This window comes from Coregonus lavaretus, assembly GCF_964263955.1.
Source record: "Coregonus lavaretus genome assembly, chromosome: 17".
Lineage (NCBI taxonomy): Eukaryota > Metazoa > Chordata > Actinopteri > Salmoniformes > Salmonidae > Coregonus > Coregonus lavaretus.
In genome coordinates, this window is record NC_140004.1 from 41,057,156 (window position 1) to 41,071,749 (window position 14,594).

Below are 14,594 nucleotides of genomic sequence, written 5' to 3' on the forward strand. Positions count from 1 at the left end.
AAAAATTATTATTATTTTTTTTTTTTTGGGGGGGGGGGGGGGAGGACATTTGTTGTTAGTTTCCACCTTGCAAAAAGGGAACCAGGGAAGAGGACAATCTTCCAAGGCCAAAGGAGGGGGCGACTGACACACAGACATTGTGGAGCAAAGTGATTGGTTCCCATTCCTCATGCCATCCCTTCACATGGTTTGCAATAGGTAAAGACACATATTCACATATGGAAACAATGTTTCCTTCTGACCTCCTTTGGCCTATTCTCTTTCTGATATTCTGCATAGCAACAAGGACATGTGATAGACAAGCCTGACCTCTCCCCTCTCTGGGCCCCAGGTGACTGAAGCCCATTTAAGGGAGAAAGTGCAGCTGCCCACACCAGGGTCCGAAAGGAGACATTCTAATAACAAGAGTTCAACAGTTCAATCATATAAGCATATTCTGCAGATAAGACATGTTAATTATCTATGTTACTTAGCTAATTCTGATTTCTCCACCACAATAGGACTACAGCAGTTTTTGTTATATTATTTCTTCCGGAATGTACTCAGACTTGAAATTATAGTAGGTATATATTTTTTAAAGATAAGGGCAAATTCCAAACATACTGTAACATTATAATCAATGACAATGCATTTTCACTACACACAAAGCTATTAATGACTAGGATGCACCACGTTTTTATCAGTAATTCATTTGACACAGTCGATTCATTCTGAATTGACTTCTGTAAAAAATCGATTCGTCCACAATGGTACGCTGTTTTAGGACCTTGGGGAAATCAGCACAGCGTCTCTCCAAATAGACCATAATAAAGAGTGCATGTTACTAACTTCCTTATGAAAGCAGAGGAACGAGTTACTACTAGCGAGGACACTACAGTACGCGCGCAAAAGGTCTGCACAACTGAAGTAGTTTCACCTGCGGTTAAGATCGTGCGCTCCTGAAATAACTTCAATGCGCCCTTGTCGCTCTTTTGAGAATAACCGCAATGGGAGCCTCGCAGTCTGCGGCCACTGAACATGAGTTCCAAGAGCTGGCTGACCGAACTGGATGTAAGTAGCCTGGGCTATATTATACTCAAACGACGGTTTTATTTCAGTTTCTATGTGATTATAATCAAATGCAAAATAACTCTTAATAATTAATTAATAAATAGCCTATACTTCGATGAATGGACAAATACACTACACAACCAAAAGTATGTGGACACCTGCTCGTCGAACATCTCATTCCAAAATCATGGGCATTAATATGGAGTTGGTCCCCCTTTGCTGCTATAACAGCCACTAGATTTTGGAACATTGCTGCGGATACTTGCTTCCATTCAGCTACAAGAGCATTAGTGAGGTCGGGCACTGATGTTGGGCAATTAGGCCTGGTTCGCAGTCAGCGTTCCAATTCATCCCAAAGGTGTTCGATTGGGTTGAGGTCAGGGCTCTGTGCAGTCCAGTCAAGGTCTTCTACATCGATCTTGAAAAACAATTTCTGTATGGACCTCGCTTTGTGCACAGGGGCATTGTCATGCTGAAACAGGAAAGGGCCTTCCCCAAACTATTGCCACAAAGTTGGAAGCACAGAATCGTCTAGAATGTAATTGTATGCTGTAGCATTAAGATTTTCCTTCACTGGAACTAAGGGGCCTAGCCCAAACCATGAAAAACAGCCCCAGATCATTATTCCTCCTGCACCAAACTTTACAGTTGGCACTATGCATTGGGGCAGGTAGCGTTTTCCTGGCATCCGCCAAACCATTGCCAGAAGGTGAAGTGTGATTCATCACTCCAGAGAACGCGTTTCCACTGTTCCAGAGTCCAATGGTGGAGAGCTTTACACCACTCCAGCCGACACTTGGCATTGCGCATGGTGATCTTAAGCTTGTGTGCGGCTGCTTGGCCATGGAAACTCATTTCATGAAGCTCCCGACAATCAGTTATTGTGCTGAAGTTGGTTCCAGAGGCAGTTTGGAACTCGGTAGTGAGCGTTGCAACCGAGGACAGACAATTTGTACACGCTACGCACTTCAGCACCTGGCGATCCCGTTCTGTGAGCTTGTGTGGCCTACCACTTCGCGGCTGAGCCGTTGTTGCTCCTAGACGTTTCCACTTCACAATAACAGCACTTACAGTTGACCGGGGCAGCTCTAGCAGGGCACAAATGTTACGAACTGACTTGTTGGAAAGGTGGCATCCTATGACGGTGCCACGTTGAAAGTCACTGACCTCTTCAGTAAGGCCATTCTACTGCCAATGTTTGTCTATGGAGATTGCATGCCTGTGTGCTCAATTTCATACACCTGTCAGCAAAGGGTGTGGCTGAAGTAGCCAAATCCACTAATTTGAAGGGGTATCCACATGCTTTTGTATATATAGTGTAGCATATCTAGAAGTGCCTCATCATTTCATATTTTAAACTGGAATTATGAATTGCATAATCACATTACTTTGTGGTCAGTCTTCTAGTCAGTCTTCTGGAGAGCACAACATAAGATGCTGTATTCCAACTGTTTTCACATGAATAGACAATACTTGGATTGTCCTTCTGTCATTCCATTGGAAATCTGATTAGAAGGTGGTAGGTAAGGACAGAAGGAAAACTGTTTAATGAGCCAGTTGTATAGAATGGCATGCCACTTGCCAATATGGTTCCATAATATCTTGCATGGAACCATTGTGAAATCTGTTATGAATGTATTCTAATGTTTTAAAATGTATAACTGCCTTACTTTTGCTGGACCCCAGGATCCATAATAAATACAAATACAAATATGTTGTCTACAGCTTACTCTATAGTCTGATGTTTTAAATTTATAGTGAAAATAAGACAATTATCATTTGTGATTTCAATATTACACTGTCAATTATGTATTAAAAAATTAATTGACAGTCAAACAAATATCACACTATTTTTGGAAGTGATAAGTTTTCCTTCCCTTCAAAGTATAAAAAGTGGATGATTTACACTTAATTACTCTAATGCTGCATGACACACAGGTTTGAAGCAGTTGCAAGGTGTTTGGAACATTGATCTGTTCATCTTATCAGCTGGCTGCTTTCATAAACGGGATGACTGTGATTGTCAGAAGAGACAATAAAACAAAACTGTTCAATAAGACAAAACAGCTAGTGTGTAGAGAGTTTAATAAGTAAAGCTTGTTGGTTATGGAGTGTCAGTTTACTCAACCTGCGATGCTAAAGAAACTTCTATTTGGTAAGTGGTACGGAGGTATTTCAACTTAAGTTTATTACCATGTGTGTAAAGTGGGAATGGAGACCTTGACAATGCATGCACCGCCACCTACATAAATCTGTACACCTGCCTGTGCAAAGTCTAGTTTGTGGTAGGCTATTGTTCTGTGGTTACTGAAGCACATTCACCTAGAGTAGTTGTTGTTCCTGTAAATACCCATGTGGGTATGTGCTCTTAACAGGCACTGAGGGCAAAGCAAGTTCCTCCTTTAAAATAAACACAAACTGTGGTTCTATAACTGGATCTAGCAACCAAAACATTCAAATGCTCATGTGAAAACAATTCCCCACACAGAAGTCAATAATTCAAAAAGTTCCCTTTGAATGCAAATATAATCACACCAGTGTGTTTGTTTTTCCGTCAGGCTGATTGTGTTTTTTTATCATCAGGCTGATTGTGTCGTAAGCCCATTGTTGTCACAGTTCTGAACAGGTTTATCTGTTTTGTACCTGTTTGCTACAGTTCATTGACATGTTTTGCATTTCACAACCGATAGAATCCAGAGGGAAAGAATGAAAAATAAATTATGTGCAAAGATTTCCAACCAGTCTAGGAGGGTGGTGTATCTGGAAATAGAATACTCTCAAGTTATTAGGACTTGAAGTCTTAAGTCTTAAATTGCTCACTACTGTTAAATTGCAAATGCTAATCTGCTCCTCTAAACCACTGTGATTGTTTTATTTCAGTTTCCCTGGAGCAGATTGGCAACCTCAACAAGAGATTCAGACAGCTGAGTAACAATGAGGAGACACTAAGGTATTGTCACCAACGCCCTCATACAGTCCACCAACGCCATCATACAGTCCACCAACGCCCTCATACAGTCCACCAACGCCATCATACAGTCCACCAACGCCATCATACAGTCCACCAACACCCTCATACAGTCCACCAACACCCTCATACAGTCCACCAACACCCTCATACAGTCCACCAATGCCATCATACAGTCCACCAACACCCTCATACAGTCCACCAACACCCTAATACAGTCCACCAACACCCTTATACAGTCCACCAACACCCTCATACAGTCCACCAACACCCTTATACAGTCCACCAACACCCTCATACAGTCCACCAACACCCTAATACAGTCCACCAACACCCTTATACAGTCTACCAACGCCATCATACAGTCCACCAACGCCATCATACAGTCCACCAACACCCTTATACAGTCCACCAACACCCTCATACAGTCCACCAACACCCTCATACAGTCACCAACACCCTCATACAGTCCACCAACACCCTCATACAGTCACCAACACCCTCATACAGTCACCAACACCCTCATACATGACATGCTAAAGAAATGTATATTTGGTAAGTGGTAAACTTAAGTTTAACAGTAAGAATGGAGACCTTGACAATGCATGTGCTCCCACCTATATACATATGTACACCTGCCTGCACGGAGTCGCATTAAGAAAAATCAGCCTTGTTTACAAGTTCGAATCTACACCTCGATTAGGCTGATAGAAATCCTCATCATTTTCTTTAATGATTTTAAATTTGAGCGTCATTATTTCTATATAGTCTACACTTTCTCGCTCTGAACTTCTAACATTAGTGGGATGGGTGTGGCTTCGTGACAATGAACAAGAGCAGCTGCTCAGTAGTTCCACCTCCGACACCTTCAAAACATCAGCTACGCGGGTGTCGGCTATCGCCAGTTAACGCATGATCTGATTGAATCTAGGCCTAAAATAGTGCCTGCTAAGTCCTTTTGAATGTGTTGTATTGTGGGTATTTATGTTATGGCCACACACATATAGACACACACACACACAATCACTCATCATTGGCAGGTTGCCTTGCATAGTGACACAGTGATAGATTGCACATGCCTTCCCTTTAAAAAGAAACAGGGAGTATACAAGTATTTATTTTGATATTTATTACTGTACTGCATTCATATAATATGTGTTGACAGAACAATAACCTTGACCTTTAGAAAAAAGACGCCCTTTAACTTTGATTAATATAGGTAAATAACTATTATGTCATGTTTTCTGTTTTGTTGTTGACTTGTTACTAATGTATTGTCATGTTTTGTTGTTGACTTGTTACTAATGTATTGTCATGTTTTGTTGTTGACTTGTTACTAATGTATTGTCATGTTTTGTTGTTGACTTGTTACTAACGTATTGTCATGTTTTGTTATTGACTTGTTACTAACGTACTGTCATGTCATGTTTCTTCTGCAGTCGAGAGGATTTGGCCAGCATCCCTGCTCTAGATAACAATCCAATCCGGGCTCAAATTATTAATGCCTTCTTTGATAAAAGGTGAGTCAAAGTGCAATATTGAAAATATTGAAATCACTCATGCAATGCATCTTTACTGCCATTAACTGTTATAACCAAGTTATTACACATAGACAACAGTTTTGTTCATGAAGTAATCAGTGATGCTGTCAAGGCTTTAGTCTTGAAGCGTGTTCAGCGCATGGCAGTCTCAGTGAATTGCCATGTAACTGTAACTCTATGCCTCTCTAGTGGTTTGGTTAAACCAAACTGAACCCTGCCCTCACTGGTAGGCCTGGTTTAACCTGGTAAATGCCTCTCTGTGTACCTGATACAGAAACCTCCATCAGAATGAGGCAGGAACAGTCCAGGAGATTGGCTTTGAGGAGTTCCTTATGGTGATGTCTCACTTCCGCCCAGCAGCCATGGGCATAACAGAGGAGGAGAGGGAGAACCTGAGGAGGGAGAAACTACAATGTGAGTTTGGTTTGGTCATGAGTAAAGTAACCTTGTCTAAGACTTGTGTTAGTACCCTGGGCTAATGCCTTGGCTAATACCAGATTCTGCGTTGCTATTCTAAGGGCTATTCTTCAAGCCTAGATAGAATCCTAACAAAGTTTCAGTTCAGTAATCATACTCTTGTCTAGAATCTAAATAGGGCCTAAAGTGAACCAGTCAGTCTGTCTTGCTCCTCATAATCATAGCTGCATTTCCGAGAGCCAAACATTTTTCTAATCATTCATTACTTCCTCCTTGCTTTAGTCATATCCTTCCCCTGAACAACGATAGTAGAGACCCTTAAGTTACACTATCTTTGGGGATAAAATATTTGGTAAAAAACTATTTAGCTTATTCCTCTTTACTGTGTCTGTTCAGTTCTGTTCAACATGCATGACACAGACAGCGACGGCACCATCACCCTGGAGGAGTACAGACGGGTAAGACCTCCCTTTACTACTCTCTCCTCACCATAGTCCTCCAGGCCCAGGGCCTGTATTCACAAAGGGCCCGATTCAGACTTAGGAAATGTACGCCTCGCCTTTCCTAGACACTTCTCAGTAGTTGGTATTCACCTTATGCAGGTGCGTAGCGGGCTTTGCAGGCGTGGTTCCCTTGGCGCGCTGAAAACCCTCCCACTTGCTGGCCAACAGATGTTCTTGTGGAGTTTTCATTCAATAGGTTTTTCATTACATTTATCTAAAGTCATCCCTTTAAATTTGGTGTAGGCCTACCTTTTAATTTGAATTTTCTCGACAGACTCACTAGAATATATGGCGAGAATGGTTCAGAATATAAGAGATCAATTAAAGAAAGATATGTAAATACAAACATATTTGTCTCCTTTTCAGCACCAATTGGTAGATTTTAAAAAATACTCTGATCTTGTATATTATTTAGGGTTAGGAAAGTATTTATGAATAAAATAAAAAACACAGTGGTTTGATTCATCCTGAAAGTTGCCATATTCAATTGTTCAATCCATGAAATATTGGAAGGTGAAAACAATGTACAATAGGGGTTGAACAGTAGTCCTATAGATCTATCCTAATAATCCTCACTAATCATGGAACTGTCATGACAACGGTCCAGTCGTTACGGCTTACTCATTTACCTAGCTCTTATCAATAGCTCTTATCAATCTGTAAATTACAGTGCGTGGAGAATGGTGTTATTTCTATCAGAAAAAAGAAAGTAGATGTTGTTCCACTTGGAACCGACAGGTTACTCGACCTTATTCACAGTTTCATCGCACGTAAAAGGTGGTGGAATTCTGAGGGAATGAAGTCAAGGTCAGAATAGGGTGTATCTGTAGACACCTCAGCCAAACCTTCATTTCTTTGACATCCACCTGAAAGAAATAGCAGGGTGAGTAGCATGCTATTCTCATGCTTAAGTTCAAGGACAGAATACTCCTGGAGAGAAAAGAGCATCAAAGGGAATTTCCATTTACGCTCTTAACTCGGGTCGGAATTCCCCCAGAGCATCTCATAGAAGTAGTGTTGATCTAGCATCAGGTTCCCCCTGTCCATGTAGTAATCTTTTACATTAGGATCTAAAAGGCTAAACTGATCCTGTCAGCATTCCTATCCTGAGGCGCTTTGTGAAGGGCGGTTTATCATTGATGTTTTTAGTATAAATTGAGTTTATTCCAATGGCAGCTTTAAAGCTGAATTGTGTGTACATCAGAAATTCAAGAAAACCAAATAAATCACTAAAATGTTTTATTGACCGTTGTGCTGTTTTCTGTCTAGGTGGTGGAGGAGCTCCTATCTAAGGCTGGCATGATCGGGCAGGAGACCGCCAAGGCCATCGCAGACGCTGCCATGCTGGAAGTGGCAGGCACTACAAGGGGCAAAATGGTAATGATGTTTATCACTAACACCCCTTTATTGTACTACAGATCAAATAGGTAATGAAGTAGGTATATGAGTAAGATATGTTGATAGCATGATTCATTAGTGAACCACACCTTATTTTGAAGTGCAAAGTACTGTTCTACTGTGTACTGCTTGGTGTCGTGCCTAAGAACAGCCCTTAGCCATGTGTTATTCGTGACAGCACACAAGTATGCCTTATTGCTTAAATTGGGTTACTTTGTTTTTCAGGAACCTGATGAATTCTATGAAGGAATCACTTTTGAACATTTTCTACAGGTATGGTGTTACTGTGTATTTCACAAGATACTCAAATTGGCTAATGTTACAAAAAAAAAAGGAAATGCCATTTCACTGTGAGTTATGCAAACGCAAGCTATTAAAACAGTGACATTTGGTGTCTTTAAATTCTGCTATACTTTATACTGTATACTTTATAGATGGTATACTTTAAATACTGTATACTTTATATACTGTATACTTTATACTGTATACTTTATATACGGTATACTTTATATACGGTATACTTTATATACTGTATACTGTATACTTTATACTATATACTTTATATACTTTATATACTGTATACTTTATACTTTATACTGCCATATCAGTCTTATATTCCTTTTCTCCCCTCAGATTCTAAAAACCTTTGATATTGAGACGAGGATGCACGTTCGCTTTTTAAACATGGACACTGCAACCTTGAGATGTGGAAAATCAAAATGAGTCTCGGTCTCCTTTAAGAGACATCGTTATGGCACTGCTGTTTTTGTAGAATGAATCTCTCTGGTCATCCTCTGTAATGAAGCCAAATACTTTCCATATGCACTAATGTTTAAATACCATTCATATGCACTAATGTTTTCATACTTTCAATGATTCATGGGAAATGATTATCCGAATAATACATTGTGATACATGACATGTAAATGCACAATATTGCCTACATATACCCCCCTCATCCCTTCATACCCCCTTCTCCCTTCATACCCCCCTTCTCCCTTCATACCCCACTTCTCCCTTCCTACCCCCTCCTCCCTTCATACCCCCCTCCTCCCTTCATACCCCATCTCCTCCCTTCATACCCCCCTTCTCCCTTCATAACCCCTCCTCCCTTCATACCCCCCCTCCTCCCTTCATACCCCCCCTCCTCCCTTCATACCCCCCCTCCTCCCTTCATACCCCCCCTCCTCCCTTCATACCCCCCTCCTCCCTTCATACCCCCCTCCTCCCTTCATAACCCCTCCTCCCTTCATACCCCCCTCATCCCTTCATACCCCCTCCTCCCTTCATAACCCCTCCTCCCTTCATAACCCCCTCCTCCCTTCATACCCCCCTTCTCCCTTCATACCCCCCTTCATACCCCCTCCTCCCTTCATACCCCCATCCTCCCTTCATACCCCCCTTCTCCCTTCATACCCCCTTCATACCCCCCTTCATACCCCCTCCTCCCTTCATACCCCCATCCTCCCTTCATACCCCCATCCTCCCTTCATACCCCCCTCCTCCCTTCATACCCCCCTCCTCCCTTCATACCCCCTCCTCCCTTCATACCCCCCTCCTCCCTTCATACCCCCTCCTCCCTTCATACCCCCTCCTCCCTTCATACCCCCCTCCTCCCTTCATACCCCCCTCCTCCCTTCATACCCCCCTCCTCTCTCTCTCATGTCAATGTTATGTTTACAGTACTGACATTTTGAATGCCTAGAGGTTCACACAACCTGCTATGTGGATCACTTCTGAGGATCAGAGTTGGCATCTAGGGTTAATGCCTCACTTTTATTCTGGCTCACATTCAGAGCCTGAAACATGGGGCACAGTGCATTCCTACAGGGCTAGAGATTACACTTGGGACTCATCTACTTCACCAAGCTTTATTATATCTGTGCATTTCCAATTGAAACACTGGACACTGTCCTCTGCTATGGCCTTCGAAGGGAGACTTACAGCATTCACCTTATGAGGAAACATGAGATTCTTTAAAAAATTAAATACAGACAGCTACCTTTACAAACAAAATTCAAAATTAAATTCAGTTTGGAAAATCAAACAGATTTATAAAAGCTGGTTTGATTTGTGCAGACCCCATAGCCTGGTTAAACCAGACTGAACACTAATGAAAACAATGGTGAGCACAGCGTTCAGTCTGCTTTAACCAGGCTATTAGAACCATGCAGTCACACACACATCACATACTGTAGATTGTCCATAGGCCCACAACCATTCTATAAATTCCTGGTTGTAGACTGGGTAAGTGGGTCAGTAGGAAGGGTGAGAGCCAGACAGGATGTCATAGGGAACCAGATGACACTACGTAGTGAGACCTGCAGATGGGCAGAACGTGGTCCTGGGAAGGAGTCATAGAGGCAGATCACTCCCCCTGTGTCTAATGTGGACGGAGAGAATGAGCCCCTACTCTCTGTATAACGTCCTCTGTAGAATAAAGAAGAGGTGTGCTAAGCCCAAAGCTTATAAGTATGAGCAGTATTTTCTTGTGGGTCTGTGTTAGGATAGGACAGCCTGAGGAAGAGCCTAGAAGCAGAGTGACTAGCATTAGCATCAAACAGCCTTCAGGGTTTACAGTCTTGGCCGGAGTCAGTGTTCGAGGGGTGAGGGAGGGGCTGTGTGCTATCAGTCACCTGTGGTGGGCGGAGTCAGTGTTAGAGGGGTGAGGGAGGGGCTGTGTGCTATCAGTCACCTGTGGTGGGCGGAGTCAGTGTTAGAGGGGTGAGGGAGGGGCGCTGTGTGCTATCAGTCACCTGTGGTGGGCGGAGTCAGTGTTAGAGGGGTGAGGGAGGGGCTGTGTGCTATCAGTCACCTGTGGTGGGCTGTGAGGTCGTGGTCTGTGATGCAGGCCCCATCGTGAAGACTTCTCGTCTGGGATGTTGGCGGTCACCAGGGAGCTAGTGTTGAACCGGACATGTCTGACTGGGTGCCTGCAAACAGACAGGAAGGAGAAACAACGAACGCCATTTTTTACGATTAACCATCAAACACAAACAACACACACAAACCCAAACCCATTCACTAAGGAGCTGAGAATTGATCAATCAATACTGATGCACCTGTTGGTTTGCTGCCAATGTCAGCCTGATAAGTCAATGTTGAATAATGCTGAATATTTTAGCAATGCATACAAGTGACAGGAACCACAGGACACATACAGTTGAAGTCGGAAGTTTACATACACTTAGGTTGGAGTCATTAAAACTTGTTTTTCAACCACTCTACAAATTTCTTGTTAACAAACTATAGTTTTGGCAAGTCGGTTAGGACATCTACTTTGTGCATGACACAAGTAATTTTTCCAACAATTGTTAACAAACAGATTATTTAACTTATTTAACAGTGGGTCAGAAGTTTACTGTGCCTTTAAACAGCTTAGAAAATTCCAGAAAATGATGTCATGGCTTTAGAAGCTTCTGATAGGCTAATTTACATCATTTGAGTCAATCGGAGGATAACCCTAACACTAACCTGTGGATGTATTTCAAGGCCTACCTTCAAACTCAGTGCCTCTTTGCTTGACATCATGGGAAAATCAAAAGAAATCAGCCAAGACCTCAAAAAGAAAATTGTAGACCTCCACAAGTCTGGTTCATTCTTGAGAGCAATTTCCAAATGCCTGAAGGTACCACGTTCATCTGTGCAAACAATAGTATGCAAGTATAAACACCATGGGACCATGCAGCCGTCATACCGCTCAGGAAGGAGACGCGTTCTGTCTCCTGGAGATTAACGTACTTTGGTGCGAAACGTGCAAATCAATCCCAGAACAGCAGCAAAGGACCTTGTGAAGATGCTGGAGGAAACAGGTACAAAATTATCTATATCCACAGTAAAACAAGTCCTATATCGACATAACCTGAAAGGCCGCTCAGCAAGGAAGAAGCCACTGCTCCAAAACCGCCATAAAAAAGCCAGACTACGGTTTGCAACTGCACATGGGGACAAAGATCGTACTTTTTGGAGAAATGTCCTCTGGTCTGAAGAAACAAAAATAAAACTGTTTGGCCATAATGACCATTGTTATGTTTGGAGGAAAAAGGGGGTGTTGCAAGCCGAAGAACACCATCCCAAATATGAAGCATGGGGGTGGCAGCATCATGCTGTGGGGGTGCTTTGCTGCAGGAGGAACTGGTGCACTTCACAAAATAGATGGCATCATGAGGAAGGAAAATTATGTGGATATATTGAAGCAACATCTCAAGACATCAGTCAGGAAGTTAAAGCTTGGTCGCAAATGGGTCTTCCAAATGGACAATGACCCCAAGCATACTTCCAAAGTTGTGGCAAAATGGCTTAAGGACAACAAAGTCAAGGTATTGGAGTGGCCATCACAAAGCCCTGACCTCAATCCTATAGAATATTTGTGGGCAGAACTGAAAAAGCGTGTGCGAGCAAGGAGGCCTACAAACCTGACTCAGTTACACCAGCTCTGTCAGGAGGAATGGGCCAAAATTCACCTTGTGGAAGGCTACCCAAAACGTTTGACTCAAGTTAAACAATTTAAAGGCAATGCTACAAAATACTAATTGAGTGTATGTAAACTTCTGACCCACTGGGAATGTGATGAAAGAAATAAAACCTGAAATAAATCATTCTCTCTACTATTATTTTGACATTTCACATTCATAAAATAAAGTGGTGATCCTAACTGACCTAAGACAGCGAATTTTTACTAGGATTAAATGTCAGGAATTGTGAAAAACTGAGTTTAAATGTATTTGGCTACGGTATATGTAAACTTCCGATTTCAACTGTAAATGAGTATATGAATAAGTCCAGAATAGCATATGTCAGTACTCTACCTGCCTTTTGTGGCACTAATAAATAGATGTATCAACAGATCAACAGATCCACACTAAACAACCAAGAGAAAGAACTCTCTTGTCCCACCTGTTGCAAATACCACAGTTTGGCTCCCATCCTCATCTCCCAGACGCAGACCAATCCCTCGCCTCTGCCGCTCACAATCTTCCAATCGTCTGCCTGCACGGAGGTCACGCCCATGTGGTGGGCGTACAGTGATGTCACAGAGGAGCCGGTGCGCAGGTCAAACACCCTCACCCTGAAACGGAACACAGCGAGAGGAAGTTGTCATTTCATCACAGGAAGTGATGATACAGGAAGTAGATCAGACAAAGATACTTGATTCGGTGAACTACTAAAGATATGAAAGGATGCATCTTTTTCTAGCCTGGACCCAGATCGGGGTGTGGTCTTCCCACTTCTATTGCTGTCAATGTCAAGCCATGGTGATGAGTGATAAGGAGTTGGCGTTACAGCACAAACAGACTGGCACTCAGGCTACATATTAGGTTACCAGAGCAACTGTTGTGCCTCAGAACAATACATTACAGAGAGAAACAACAGAGAACAGTAAGAGATGATCAGAGAAGATCACATCAACAAAGACAGGTAGAAACAGTAACAGCAGGTGGCATTGAGGGGTTTTAATCTGCTTTAGCCCTCTTATAAACAAACATTTAATTACTTTAGGCACCAATAACACTAATTCACTCAAAGCTACAAAAATGTAGGTGTTTTGAACTGATTAAACATGATATCGGTCCCAAATGGCACCCTATTCCCTATATAGTGCACTTCTTTTGACCAGAGCCATATGGGGCCTGGTTAAAAGTAGTGCACTATATAGGGAATAGGGTGCCATTTGGGACACATTATGGCAGTGCTGTAACATTAATACAACTAAGAGGAGGATTCTTGGGTCTGGTTTGACGAGCCACACATGCCCCATGGACCTCAGCTCCATCTGTTCATCACTGCTTTAGTTTATTGGGTCCCCAGCAGCAGCCAGAGGATGAGTCCATGCTAAAAGCTTTCCAAAAGTTCATACACCAAATCTAATTTATTTGGGGGTGAACAGATTAAATTTCCGCTTCAAGAAATTAAATGAATCAGGGTTGCATAGCTAAATGGGCATTAGTGTTGTAACTAAGACATATGGCGAGACATGGGCTTTGTCCCAACAGGCACCCTATTCCCTACCTAGTACACTACTTTTGTTCAGAGCACTATGGGCCCTGGTGAAAAGTAGTGCACTATGTAGGGAATAGGGTGCCATTTGAGATGCAACCGTGGTCGTGGCTGCTGAGTGGTGTTGTTTCATGGGCGATTTAGCAAAGGGGATTAAAAGTTACTGTCCGGCAGTCTGTTTGGACTGTGCCCCTGTCTTCCCTGAGCTGCCAGTGAACACGCTACTACACATCAATCATCATGATCCTTGTTTTCTACTAGAAGACACAGCAATGTGAGAGTGGAGCTGTACAAACCAGATTGGGATTACATCATCGTACCGTGGACACTCAAATACTGTAACATGTTATCTTAACATCAGTTGAGGTCATTAAAGGTAAGTTGAAAACTAGACTATTGAACATTTTAACAGACTGCCATGAAACAGAAAGCCTACTAGAGGAGACAAAGCACAGGATATTTTTCTTTGTTTTAGGGTTGTGGTTTGATATTTCCTACTGGCACAGGACCACTGGGCACGACCATGGCTCTCTCTCTCTCTGTCCCCATCTCTCTCCCGCCCCCCCACAATCCTTCCTGTTTGTTCAGACGATGCCTGGGCAGTATTCCAGACAGCCCCGGTCTAATCAGGACCCTCGTTTGCTCCCTGGAAACTCCAGAAAAAGAGTGAGAGAGCAACCAATTTAGAGAGGAGGAGAAGGGAGATGGAGAGGAAGAAGA

At 42.6% G+C, this 14,594-nt stretch overlaps 1 protein-coding gene and 1 pseudogene across 2 annotated transcripts in view; one reads left to right on the forward strand and one right to left on the reverse strand.

Annotated features, from left to right (window-relative positions):
* The first annotated feature begins 53 nt into the window (after window positions 1–53).
* LOC311145148 (calcineurin B homologous protein 3-like) lies at window positions 54–8,800 on the forward strand. The gene is made up of 8 exons (XM_084181346.1): window positions 54–1,050; window positions 3,931–4,000; window positions 5,458–5,538; window positions 5,834–5,973; window positions 6,373–6,434; window positions 7,749–7,856; window positions 8,103–8,150; window positions 8,511–8,800. The coding sequence occupies exons 1-8, from the start codon at window positions 987–989 to the stop codon at window positions 8,598–8,600; spliced, it is 663 nt and encodes a 220-aa protein (XP_084037472.1). The 5' UTR covers window positions 54–986; the 3' UTR covers window positions 8,601–8,800.
* Window positions 8,801–10,093: 1,293 nt separating this feature from the next.
* LOC311144399 (F-box/WD repeat-containing protein 8-like) overlaps window positions 10,094–14,594 on the reverse strand; it is a 28,523-nt pseudogene continuing 24,022 nt past the window's right edge. Inside the window, exons 9-11 of the transcript XR_014615583.1 lie at window positions 12,774–12,945; window positions 10,693–10,810; window positions 10,094–10,260 (exon numbers count right to left, since the gene is read on the reverse strand). The product of XR_014615583.1 is annotated as an F-box/WD repeat-containing protein 8-like (transcript). The remainder of the gene's footprint in view (window positions 10,261–10,692; window positions 10,811–12,773; window positions 12,946–14,594) is intronic.